This window comes from Triplophysa dalaica, chromosome 4 (assembly GCF_015846415.1).
Source record: "Triplophysa dalaica isolate WHDGS20190420 chromosome 4, ASM1584641v1, whole genome shotgun sequence".
In the NCBI taxonomy this organism is placed as follows: Eukaryota; Metazoa; Chordata; class Actinopteri; order Cypriniformes; family Nemacheilidae; genus Triplophysa; species Triplophysa dalaica.
Genome location: NC_079545.1, coordinates 6,630,257 through 6,644,073, shown reverse-complemented (window position 1 = coordinate 6,644,073; position 13,817 = coordinate 6,630,257). Strand labels below are relative to the sequence as shown.

At 37.4% G+C, this 13,817-nt stretch overlaps 1 protein-coding gene across 1 annotated transcript; it reads left to right on the top strand.

The window, feature by feature from the left end:
- Window positions 1-927: 927 nt before the first annotated feature.
- On the top strand, window positions 928-13,534 carry tmc2a (transmembrane channel-like 2a). Its single transcript, XM_056746415.1, has 20 exons — window positions 928-1,380; window positions 1,491-1,529; window positions 1,915-2,263; window positions 2,848-2,997; window positions 3,214-3,304; window positions 3,500-3,581; window positions 3,713-3,819; window positions 5,000-5,098; window positions 5,808-5,950; window positions 7,502-7,649; window positions 7,841-8,029; window positions 8,165-8,344; window positions 8,609-8,767; window positions 8,886-9,014; window positions 9,109-9,176; window positions 11,072-11,311; window positions 11,478-11,603; window positions 11,682-11,760; window positions 12,515-12,638; window positions 12,756-13,534. The coding sequence occupies exons 1-20, from the start codon at window positions 1,344-1,346 to the stop codon at window positions 12,947-12,949; spliced, it is 2,733 nt and encodes a 910-aa protein (XP_056602393.1). The 5' UTR covers window positions 928-1,343; the 3' UTR covers window positions 12,950-13,534.
- The last annotated feature ends 283 nt before the right edge of the window (window positions 13,535-13,817 follow it).

Here is a 13,817-nt window from a genome sequence, read left to right as displayed (position 1 = left end):
CTCCTGGATCCCTTGTTTTTCATTACATAATACTGAAACTTAATTCAATAATTGTCAGAGGCAATAATTGTTAGTTTTAACAAACAGTACGTGATACGTATATTAAAATATGTGTTTTATAACATTTTCTTTCCTCACATCTATATGATGTATTCTAAAGCAATTTTAACAAGACAGATGGACACTTGTCAATCCTCGTTTTCACCTGATAGGAATAAAGAAACTATTCTTCTAACAACATCTTTGCTTAAATACATTTTGGACATAACAATCGTTTTCAGCTTAACTTTTATATTTCTATCAGTGTATCATAAATAGGACAACACATATCAGCTGATACAGGAATAATAATCTTTCAAAACATGCAATGTTTTGTTCGCTTTCAGACAGATGGGTGGTGTCGTTCTTCATGTGTTCTTGACCAGGAATGCATGCCATGACTATGGACATGTCTTTGTCTATGCCGAGTGAGACTAATGAACATGTAATGGGTCACTTGTGAAAACTGAGATGCTGTGCCATCTACCAGGTGTTATTGTATAGACAAGAAACAAGATCACACGTCTGAGTAAAATGTATTTGGTGTCTACAACAGGCAGCATCCCACCCTGGGTGAGACTCTTTAAAACGTCTCTAAAACGTGCTTTAAAACTTGTTGCAGGCCAGTTTTAAATAATATTATTGGCAGTCTCATTTGATGTTGACGTTTTCTAAAAAGGTAAACTAGAATTGACAAAATACTATGCGGATAGTTTCATGAGAAATTATTTTTAAAGAAAGTACATGTTTCAAAGCTCAATGTTGTGTGAAATTAGTTTAAATGTCTTTGAAGGAAAACCTAAACCTTCATTAAATCTTTAAGGTGGCTCTTCTTGTGACATCAGAGCTAGGTGTCATATATCCCAATGAGCGAGAGTGCATCGAACAGTTTAAATGGATGACCATACTGTCTGGCAGGTCATCTGGAATGTTTTCAGATCTTTTCTGCATGAAACATTGAGGGAATTTATAGTATTCCCATTTACGAGCTTGATGTATTTATTTATTTTGTATAATTTAGCTTTAAGTTCATTATAAAACCATCTGCTGCGTTGTTCCATTTTTTTAAACATAGAGTTTTCTATCCGAAAGCTTTTAACTAATTTCAAATCATTAACATGCTTGTTATAGCTCTTTTAATATACCAATATCAATCGATATTGCGTATGTGAGGTCACGTGGTGTTGCTATGGCAATAGGGAGTCAGTCACTGGAGAGCTGCAGCACACCTGTGCAGTAATTTGTAAGACCACAGGTGCAAGAGAGGAAATTTTGATACCAACAGAGATCAGCAGGGGAGTAAAATGCCAAAGAAAAGTGATACAAGAATATTAGAAGACGGTAAGTTAAATACATTTACTTGTATTGCTATTTTAATAGTAATACATGGTAATGACAACTATCAGTAAAACGTAGCTTAAGTTTCGTTTTCGTCCATTTTTTCTTATTAGTGGGAATAGAAATTGATGGAGAGGTGGACGGTGCTGAAGGTAAGAACAGTACTATATCTGTTACTCATAACAACTAATCCAAGTAGTTAAGTAAGTATTAACGTAAGTGTGTAACTCTTTATTCGATACCTGACGTAGCCTATTGGTGAAATTGAGGAATCTGAGCTATTGAGAAAATATGTTCTCTTCCTCTTCTAAGCAATGTGAATTTTAATTCCTGGCTTATGGGAAAACGTACAAGGAGAGGCTAAAGCAATATCGAAAGAAATACCATTTTTATGATGTGCCGGCCGTATGTGTAAAATGCAGACCTGGGCCATTATAGGTACACTTCCAGAACATCCTAGTGACTGCAACAAAGTGTATTAGTCTACGTTCAGGAACAACACTTTTTTAATGTGTGATATGCTTTCATTTTACTCAGAGAACAACAAACCCAAAGGCAAAGGTGGTAAAAAAACAGCAGCCGGCAAACGTAGCAAGGCTGCTGGAAGTGAGGATGATGAGGATGATGATGATGCACCCCCTAAAACTCGTAGAGCGGCCAATAAAAAGAAACCGGCCCAGGCAGACGAGGAGGATAGCGACGATGATGTTCCGCAAAGGAGGTGTGCAGGGAACCGGAGAAGAGGAAAAGTGAGAGACAAAGGTGGAGAAGGGGGAGAATCCAAAAGGAAAGGGAGAGGCGGGAAAAAACAGAAGAACGCTAAAGGCAAAGCAAAGGAAAATGAAAAAGGGAGCGACGATGACAAGAAGAAGAAAAAGGATAGTAGGTATGGAAACACAAATTAACCCAGGATAGATTGATTATTAATTGACTTCATTAACTGATCTTGACACCTACACAAAGAGATCGTTGAATGTAAGACAAAACTCTCTTGACACTCCCATTACAGATACTTAACCCTTTCAGGCTATTTGATAATTACTATTTCAACTATTAAATAAACATATTTCTTTTTCATTAAAATGTAAAAGTGCACTTTAATAACCCTAACCTTTATTAAGCATTTCATTAAGCAGACTATCCAGTATAGAAAACGTTATCCCTGACATGTCATTATCCTTAAATAAAAAAAATTGCACATAGAACAAAATGTACTGTTTAAAGCTCACATGAGCTGGTTTGGTATTGACAGAAAATATAACGTCTACTAGCCTCTACTTATATTTCCACCAGACTATCATTTTAACTATTTAAAGCCATTGCATTTTTAATACGATGTCTCACACTCTTTATATATGCTGTACCTGGATGGGTTATTTTAGATGAAGAATGTATTTAATCCGTAAGTGATGCACTCCTGAATCCAGATGGCATTTCCCTTAGTTCCCCTCCCCTTATTTTCTGTTTTAGTGGAGACGATTCAAATTCTGATGAAGAAGAGGACTCCATGTCTGAAGGAGAAATGGCCAGATTGATGGAGGAGGTGGAGGAGAAGAAGAAACTGATAGCAACTATCAGAAACAAGCCCTGGAGAATGAGAAGACGACTCAAAGTTCTCAAGTACTAACACATCTAAAATGTGACTGTTTTAAAAAAACTGTAGCTCAGTTAGTAGAGCACAGTGCAAAGATTGTGCGTTCAATAGGGATAAAGAAACATTTTGCATTAAACCAGCTACTGTATTTACAGGCATATGAAAGTTAACCTGCCATTAGTTAGTTAAGTTTTTTAACCTTCAAAGTTTTTAACCATTTTATTATCTGATTGTGTCTGCAGGGAGGCTCAGCAGTTTGTGGATAAATTTGAAGGAGCACTGGGCAAAGGCAAAGGCAGGAAGCTATATGCTTACAAAGTCATGATGATGAAGGTATTAGAATATTCGTCTTTCATTGCATATTGTACTTGTAAAATCTCTTGCGCTGTTATAGTGAGGGGTTTTCCAATGCACTGAAAAACAATGCAACACGGGAAAATGTTGTTATGAGACCTTCTTCAGAAAATGTTAATAAAGTTCATTACAGATCTCTAAAATTTCCTGTAACATTTGTGCCTCATCGTATAGAAATGGATCAAATTTCAACGAGATTTCGAAAATTTTAGATCAGCCTGCATACCTTGGGAACGGAAAATAAAGGAAGTTGAGAGTAAGTACTAATTATAAACACAGGCATAAATTGTACTACTATTAAGTTTATACTAAATTGTGAAATATATGGTACTCAAATATTGTCCACTAGTGGCCAGCGCGGGAATGTTTTTTGTGCTTGTTTTGCAGGTCACTTTGGCTCCTCTGTTGCTTCATATTTTATCTTCCTGCGTTGGATGTACGGCATGAACATGGTCCTCTTCGGCTTGACTTTTGGCCTGGTTGTGATACCAGAGGTCAGGCTTTTTCCCTTATGCCGGTGCATCCCCGGCAAAAACAGATGTGTTTAACAAAACAAAGTGAAACAGTCATTGAACGTTGTCCTTAACAGCATTGAATGCAATGTTTTAAAGCAGTCATTCACCAAAGAATGAAAATTCATTAATTACTCACCCTCAAGTCATTTTGCAACCGTCATTTTAAGAAGGGATGACATTACATTTTGTAAGCTATAAAGAAAAATAACGACTTTATTCAACAATTTCCTCTCTTTTGCATCAGTCTCTATCTGTATCCACAAGAGCATGCGACGCAGCCTGTTGCAATATTCGCCTCTTGTTAAAGAATAAACTACAATTATACTGAAGTATAACTCATAAACGAATATTTAAAACCATACATGCTGAGGATTAGCAGTCAGTGTATATAGTTACAAGCTGCTTGTACACAAAAGCAGTTACAGATGCATCTCTTTTAAAATCCATTCAAACAGAACAGGCTCTTGTCTCTTTGTTTATATCTTTTGGGAAGCCCTGATGGCTTCCTCAAGGGAACTGGCTCTGATAACAGAACAATATATATCATGTTGATGCGCTTCTGAACGAAATATTCTCTCAAAGAATTAATGAGAGCGTTTACAAGCACAAAATAAACGGATATCTGTCAAAAATCATCTTAAAAAGAAACCAGTTTTGACATGCATGGTAATAACCGGCTACACGGAAAATCGCGTTTACATGGAAGTTTGAGACTTGCCGGGTTTTCTCGTGTGCCGTGACGTCATCGTCGATGGTTTGTTTATGAATTAAAATTGCAGCGGGAAAACGGACAGAAGCTGTATTTTTATCTCTAGATTTTCACCATCTCTGGACTGTATTTTTATAGCTGGACTTTTACTACTTCGCTTTTCACACAAACAAAACTGAGAGAAAACCGGTAAAGGCGTTTAAATGCCCACGAAATCGGAGTAATGGGCAAAAACTACCTCTGCTGATCGTTTTTTGCTTAACCCGTTTAAGACCTTTCCCCGATAAAAGAAAACCGTTTCACGCGTTAACATTATCTTACATAGCCTATATCAGCTTATTAAGCACAATCGTCGTAAGACTGTGCATGTAAACGCGCTCAATGACGTATTATTACATCTCTATCTCTGAATTACAGTCACTGATATTCTAAAATGGCAATATCCACTAGGTTCTCATGGGACTTCCATATGGGTCCATTCCTCGGAAAACAGTGCCGAGGGAGGATCAAGACACTGCGATGGACTACTCTGTACTTACGGACTTCAGTGTAAGCTTTTTTACCAGGGCTGTCAACTGATAAAATATTTACTTGAGATTTTTTCACTCATTCAGCTACTTTTTATGGATTTTTTTACATTTAGTATGCTCTGTAAACATCAGCAAAGTATATTAATCGTAAGTGCTTTCTGGCTGTCAATCATTTCTCAAATTAAATAAATGGAGGAATGGATTGTTTATTTAATGTCACAGTTAAAGTATTAAAGTAGTAATTAATGTTAGAAATACTTAAGAATATGTGACCCTTGATGACAAAACCAGTCTTATGGGTAAATTTTTAGAAATTGAGATTTGTACATCATCCAAAAGTTGAATAAACAAGCTTTCTATTGATGTATGGTGTATTAGGATAGGACAACATCTGGCGGAGATACAACAGTTCTACACTCTGGAATGTTAGGGTGCCAAAAAATCTAAATATTGAGAAAATTGCCTTTGAAGTTGTCTATCAGAGACACTGTGGCAGGCCATCCACTCAAACATTTTTTTTGGATATATTTAAAGTGGTAAATTTACTTAAAATCTTCACCGGCCATGATCCTTAAAACTATCCTAATGATTTTTGGCATAAAAGAAAAATTGATAAATTTGACCCGAACCTTACTAAAAATGTTCCGGTGCTACTTAAGACTGGTTTTGTGATCCAGGGTCACATATATGCTTGTAAAAACGTTTTCCTGGTGGCTTCTTTTTAACAGGGTTACTGCAAGTACTCCGTACTTTTCTATGGCTACTACAATGACCAGAGAACCATTGGCTTCCTGAAGTTTCGACTCCCTCTGTCCTACCTCTTGGTGGGCGTTGGGACCTTCGGGTATAGCCTCATGGTTGTGATCAGAACGTGAGTCCCTCTTTCATCCGTTGCTAGATGTTATAGCAATGGTATGAAATGTTCTTGAGAAGTACATGTGTATGCCATATCTCCAATATTGCATTTCAAATAAATAAATAAAAAGCGTTATTGTGTTATCCCAATAAACATCTTTATATACAAAAGGGTGATCCCTTTAATTTAAGGGTGAAGTGTGTGAATTTGGCACCAAAATGTTTCAAGGCTTCGGATAAGGTTCAGATATGTTGCTATAGCTACTGTAGTGTTTGGTGTGGTTTCTAGGGTGTTTCCAGGCTGTTACTAGCAAGCAAGCAAGATGTCATCTTACAACCACCGAAGTGGACCAAAGTGCTGTACAGAAATTAAATGAATAAAAACGTATTTAAACAAGGGATTTAGAATTAGACTTTAGGTTTTAAAAGGCAAGGGGAAAAGATGACTTTTCAAAAGTGATTTGAATGAACAAAGCGAAGAAGACTGTCCAAGAGACTGGGCCAATCGTTCCACAATTTAGGACATACCACAGCAAATGCTGGGTCTCCTCTCAGTTTACATTTTGTTTAAGGCACACTCAGTAACAGTTTATCAGATGACCTGAGAAAACAGGTGTCATATGAGGGTGTAGCAGCTCAGAAATGTAGAGTGGGGCAAGACATTTTAGCACTTTTAAAACATTTGGAAATTTTGTCATAAAGTGTGAAGGCAGCCAATAAAGCAAGGATTAAATGGAAGAGATGTGCTCATATTTTTGAGTTCCACTTAAATTCCATCTGCAGATGAGCGACCAAAGACCCATTAACCGTCTCAAATAGGGGCCTCGAAAGAAGTGGCTTTATCTTAGCCAGCTGCCTTAGTTGGAAAAAGCTTTAATCAATGACTGCCTTGATCTGGCTGTGGAACTTAAAGGCGGGATGTCCGATTTCTTATAGCCATGGTTGATGTTCAAATAATAAAAAAAGACACACCCCTACCCCCATCTTTCGCTTTCGTCAGGCGTACATACTGTGTACCTTACTGCTGATTGGCTACAAGGTTGTTTTGGTACTCGACCTGACTTTGTCTAAACATGCATAATTCAGAAATCGAACACCCTGCCTTTAAGGTTGGAGTCAATTTTCACCCCTAAGTAAGTGATGGTTGGCTTGATGTACTGAGCTAGGGAACCTAAATCAACCAAATGCGTTCCTGTGGCGCCTCCAAAAACCAAAACTTCCTTCTTTTTAATAGAGTGTTAAGAGAGGTTGATATGGCTGCTATGGTGTTTGGGTGGTTACTATGTCTGTAGATGGGTAGCTTAGAAAGGTTGCTAGATGTTGGCTTGGTGGCTACTTGATAGAGAGAGAGACAAATTGATTTAGACAAATAAAACAGACAGACAGATACACACTTCACCTTTAAAAACTCAGCCATCCCCCAACTTTCCAATGGATGACTCTTTTTACTGTATGAATACTGTCAACATGATTGTATTAACCAGCAATCGGAAAATGCGCTTCTGTTATCCTGCCGGCGAGAATGGATTCTCTACAAGTGTTAAATAAAGTCCACTCTCGCTGTTAGGATGGCTAAAAACGCAGATGTGGGGGGAGGGGACGGCGAGGACAGTGAATTCACTTTTGCCTGGAAGATGTTCACCAGCTGGGATTATCTTATTGGAAATTCTGAGACAGCCGACAATAAATTTGCTTCCATCACCACCAGCTTCAAAGTATGTGGTTGTGTTATTGTGTGTCAGTGGATGGGTAGGTGTGTTTGCGTGCTGACTTATACATTTCATTGTTGTTTCATGATCGGGTGGTCCTTTCAGAAAGCTCCCTGATAAAAAAGGGACATTTTGATATTCCTGCATCCCAAATGGCCATGCAATAATTTTTCACAAGGCTGTAATGCATTTTGCAGGAGTCCATCGTGGATGAACAGGAGAACCAAAAGGATGAGAACATTCATCTCAGAAGGTTCTTGCGTGTCTTAGCTAACTTCCTTATCACCTGTACTCTTGGAGGAAGTGGCTATCTCATCTACTTTGTGGTCAAACGCTCCCAAGAGTTTGCTAATATGAGCAACCTCTCCTGGTATGAGAAGAATGAGGTAGATATTAACATATTACCACATTCAAAATCATGTGCAATATCCATCTAGTTTTTTTTTGTCACAAGTAGGATGACTATTAATATGCTGGATGGATAATAAAAAGATGCTAATGATGTAATAACTGTGCTTCAGCTTGAGATCATCATGTCTCTTTTGGGTCTGGTGGGTCCAATGCTCTTTGAGACGATTGCTGAATTAGAAGAATACCATCCACGTATTGCTCTTAAGTGGCAGCTGGGCCGTATTTTTGCGCTCTTTCTTGGTAACCTCTACACGTTCCTGCTCGCTCTGTTTGATGAGGTCAATGCAAAAGTAAGAACTTTACATTTACATTTATGCATTTGGCAGACACTTTTATCCAAAGAGACTTAAATTGAATTATACCATACATTCTGTTATTCAAGTAAGTGCAATCTGTGGGCCATGCTCTAACCACTGAGCGACAGGAAAGTTTTTAAATCAGAACTTTTATGAGGACCGTTTTTACCTCCGGGTCTTGTAGCAAATCACTAACTTTGAACAATTGACATGACAATTGACATGAAAATAATGTACAATATATATTTTTTTATTAAGCTGGAAGAAGAGGAATCCATAAGGAATAACAGCATTTGGTTAATGAAGGAGTATTATGCCAACTACACAGCCAACAACCCAAATGACACGGGCACTCCGCCTCCTATGCCCCCTGCTGATGTCATCAGAGGACCATGTTGGGAGACAACAGTGGGAGTGGTAAAGTGTTACAAACTTTTTGTGATCTAAATGATTTAGCACTTTGTTCTGTATGCACAATGGCTGTTTTTATCGAAACAGTAAAATCATTTTGATAAAATTCTCTCCCCACTAACAGGAATTTGTGAAGCTTACAGTATCAGATATACAGGTGACTTATCTGACCATCCTGATTGGTGACTTTCTGAGAGCAGTGATTGTGCGATTCCTGAACTACTGCTGGTGCTGGGACCTGGAAGCAGGCTGGGTGAGCCTGATTTATTGTTCGGCTAATCAAAATCTTTCTTTATGGCCGCTCAGAGCTAATTCATGTTTTGACGTCAAACAACCTCTCTCCTCAGCCTTCCTATGGGGAATTTGACATAAGCGGCAATGTGCTTGGTTTGGTTTTCAACCAAGGAATGATCTGGTAGGGATGAATGCACAAACAACATAAACAAATCAAAATCAATACAAATGAACTTAATGAAAATTAAACCAAATGCTGGTAAAGAAAAGTTAAATGCTACTTATATGTGTAGATGCTGTTTCTTAAAGGGATTGTTAACTCAAAAAATAAAAATACTGTCACTTAGTTACCTTCACTGTTCAAATCCTACTAAGATGAGTATGTGATGAAATAAATGTAATTTGGGGTGAAACAGATCATCTAAAAGCTAGCAGCTTAGTTGGATAACTATAGCATTCGTCATTCCAAAGTAATGTGTTACACCCCGTTGCTGGCGCCGCGGCTCTCCACCTCAGGGCGTCATATTTGCTCTGTGTTTCTGCCTGTGCTTTGGATTAGGACTCTATTTCCCATCATGCATTGTGTGTGATTGTCACCTGTATCCCATTTCCTGTTGGTCCCTACATCTGTGTATTTATAGCCCTTGTGTTCAGTTGTCTATTGTATATCATTGTTGTAGGTTATACACTCGTATATCTCGTGTAGTTTAGGGTTCTCTTTGGACCTTTTGTTAGTGATGGCGAAGTGAAGCTTTCTGAACCACCGAAGCTTTTAACAAAGTTGTCTTGGAAAAGAAGTCATTTCTTGAAGCTTTTCGAATCAGAATCTATAACTACTCTTGGTAAGAGTGAGGGAAAGTGCTGTGTCGCAAAATGTTTTCAACGCAATGAATGAGTAAATGAATGAACGTAAATAAAAAAATCTGTAACCTACATTAAGTACATCTACTATCTATACCATTTTGTATTGTGGATGTGGACATTTTTCCTGTTTGTAAACAAGTCAATCTCAAAAATAAAGGAAGTGAAAAAATGCAGGTGCATTTACACAAAACACACTTTCATACGATTATAGTTAAGTAACAACCCATGAGGGCGTGGCCTGTATCAGGCTTTTTAAACCTTGAATCAAAGAATGAAAGGAGTCACGTGGGTGTGTGTGAAATGAAGCTTCGGACGTCATTGGTCATGTGATTTTGATAGAATTATTGCCAAAACCCTATTCGTACAGGATTAGTATTACCTGGGGACCTCAGGTCATTTGTAATAATTGCAGAGGTTGTCTGTTTTCTTAATCCCGTGCAAATCGTCAATGTCTGTAATTTGTAAAGTACAAATTAACTACCATATATTGACGAACACCGACGTCCAGTGATTATATTAGTCCCGTGCGAATCGGCATCTCTGGAATTTTTTTGAGGTTTTATCCACCGTTTGCGACTATTGTTTTGGCCGGGAGTCTCCCGTTTATTTATTTATCATGGAAACGCTTGGAACATTGTCTGCATTTGAGACCCGTGATCCACAACCAGACAGAAGATCACCAAGATCCAGGTCTCAAATGCTGACAGGTACAGTCATATATCATTAAACACCATTCAACAATAGGCTATACAAACTATACACAAAGACTTGACATCACATCTGGGAAATAAGTCAGTAAATATGAGTAAAATCACAGGCTTCACTTATCCCGTGCGAATGAGCCACATGAAATACAAATGTGGGGACGTAATTTATAAATCACACGAGGTCCCCATAATACTAATCCTGTGCGAATAGGGCTTTTGCTTCACCGTAAATCGCCTCTTTTTTTTGACACAAGCATCGGAGCTGTGGTGTCACATCTAACTTCACTACCTCTGTGGACTTTAATAAAATACCTTCTGTTCTCCTGCCTGCCAGAACGTAACAATATGCTGATAATTTATGTTTTTTTGTAAATATAGGCTATGTTTTTCCCATATTTTTTCTAAGAACGGCACTTACAATATATTAGTTTCTGTATTTAAACAGTCACCATCTCGCACTGTTCTGTTCCAGCAGATATTCTCTTATTTAACCTTTGTTTGACAGGATGGGTGCGTTCTACGCACCTGGTCTGGTTGGAATCAACGTTCTACGTCTCCTGAGCTCTATGTACTACCAGTGCTGGGCTGTAATGGCCTGCAATGTACCTCATGAGAGAGTCTTCAAAGCATCCAAATCCAATAACTTTTACATGGGCCTGTTACTGCTCATCCTCTTTCTGAGTCTGCTTCCTGTGGTTTACACCATCATGTCTTTACCTCCTTCCTTTGACTGCGGACCTTTCAGGTAACACACACTTGTATGCACTCACTTACAGTACTCATTCACCCACCACTCAAGTTATGGGTCATAATCAAAGAACCATTCACATTATTATTACTATACACAATAAAATGAAAAACAAATAATTTAAAGTTACTCGAGCTTGGTGTGATAATTCTTGTTACCACAGTGGCAGGCAAAGAATGTTTGATGTCATTATGGAGACCATTGATCTGGATCTACCAGCATTTATGGGGACACTTTTCAGCTATGCAGCAAATCCTGGTCTTATTATACCGGCAGTACTACTCATGGTGTAAGTAAATTATTAGAAACTTCACATATTATAAAGATGTGACCAGGAAATTGTTTTATTTTTTTATTGTTTTTACAGATTGGCAATTTATTATCTTAATTCAGTGTCAGAAGCCTACCAGAATTCCAACATGGAGCTAAAAAAGAAGATGCAGATGGTCAGTGATATTTGTTTAAAAAAATAACCCTGACAAAAAAATGATCCAGATGAACCCAGGATAAAACCAGAATGATCTTTATTTAATTTCTATGAGTTCTAGTTTTGGTTCTTTTGGCAGAACATACAATATAATGTACAAGTGACCAAACCAAGTTAAACTGTTCTTAAAAAAGATCTACTCAATGAACTAGTTCAACAAATGTGTACTCTCTATTAACATACACAACCTTTCTTAAACTAAACACAAGCAAATTTTGAATAAATATATTAAAGGGATACTTTATAGAAAAACTAAACTTCTGTCATCATTTACTCACCTTCGAGTTGCTCCAAATCTGTATAAACGTTTTTATTCTGATGAACACATAGAAAGATTTTTGAAAGAATGATTATAATCATAATGATTTTCATACTATGGGAGTCAAGGTCTATTTGGTTTTAAGCATTGTTCCAAATATTTCTCTCTGTGTTCATCAGAACAAATACAGTTATACAGATTTGGAACAACTCGAAGTTGAGTAAATGAAATCCAACTAAATTCTTCTAATATGCAGTCACATTGGAAACTTCAAATCTCTTTGGTTCTTGCGTGACAGAATATCACAAATGTGACAAAGAGATGAGAAAATCTTGAAAGGAAATATGGTTCACCTGGGGAAGGGGAAGCACAAAAACTGAAACATGCAAATAAGCTGTCACAAATTAAGAGTTTTTGCAGGAGCAACTTAAAAACAACAACATTTGATCTACAGGCAAGAGATGAAGAGAAGAACAGACGCAACAACAAAGACAGCACTAACCAAGTGATGAAGGATTTAGAAGATCTGCTCCCCAAACGTTCTGTGGCGCACCATGCCCATCCAGTGAATAATGCAGGTGTGAGACAATTTTGATGATTGTTTTAGACTGTGGAATAAAACTAGCACATCAGCCTGTTCAAAATAACCTACCGATTTTTGCTCATTATCTCATGATTATTTGTTTTTGTCTTAGAAAAAAGACCTGAGGGTGGAAAATCTCCAAAAGTGAAACCAGGAACTGCTGGTGGTGGGGTGCATGTTCAGAAAGACGTGTCACTCGCATCAGCCAATCCTAATGCCCGAGGACCTGTGACTCGAGCACCAGGTCCCCGGGGACCTGGTCCACTACCTGGTCGACCAGGGGCAGGACCCCCGAGACGGCAGTAATAAGTGATGAGTTTAGAATTGTGTTCACTAGTTGTCTATGTGCGTGATTCTGGTTTAGAAGTGGTATTGATTGTTTTTCTAAAGAAAAAAATATTATTTATGCAGTATATATATGTTATATGTACACCCTAAAAATAAAGGTACTTAAAAGGTTCTTCACAGCAATGCCATAGAAGAACCATTTTTGGTTCCACAAAGAACCATCCAATCATCAAGAAACAACTCTTTCTTACTTTTCTTTATTCTGAAGAACCTTTTTCAATTTTGTGTGAAACAGAAAGGATCTTCAGATTTTAAAGTTCTTTTATCAAGTCAAAAGGTTATTCTCTGACATCGACGAACCTTTTGACGCACCTTTTTTTTAAGAGTGTGTATAGCAGAAACATTTGTGGGAATTTGTTATACATTATATATGGTGTATGTTTAATATACATTTATAGTTTCTTCAAGTTTGGAAAAGATTTGAGGTGTCATCTGGCTGAATGCTCATTATGTGTTTAAGGTGTGTTGATGATATCACTGCATATCTGTTATATTTATATATATTCTGTTTTGTCTTGAATAATAAATCCATAATGTAATTGATTTTCATTTCTTTATTATATCAGTTATGTACTAAAACATATTGTGACTGCATATTTTGCAAGTGAATTGTCTTGCACCTTGACTGCCTGGTCATCCTTTTACTGCATGAAAAAGAGCAGTTTGGAAAAAATAACTCATTTTGTGATACATAAGGCATACGTATTTAAATCATACATTGATAATCATTTTTATCACATGCAACTGTCTTGCATAACTTTGACTTTAAGATTAAGTTTTTAGTTACTTGTTTTACTTGAGCAAGCTCAAGACCACTCATCCTGAG

Bases quoted from the DNA above. Each gene is read 5' to 3' on its own strand.
- tmc2a (XM_056746415.1), top strand. From the start codon at position 1,344: ATGCCAAAGAAAAGTGATACAAGAATATTAGAAGACG. The intron at 2,998-3,213 runs GTACTAACACAT...TTGTGTCTGCAG, and splicing joins AGACGACTCAAAGTTCTCAA to GGAGGCTCAGCAGTTTGTGG. The intron at 8,768-8,885 runs GTAAAGTGTTAC...CCCCACTAACAG, and splicing joins GGGAGACAACAGTGGGAGTG to GAATTTGTGAAGCTTACAGT.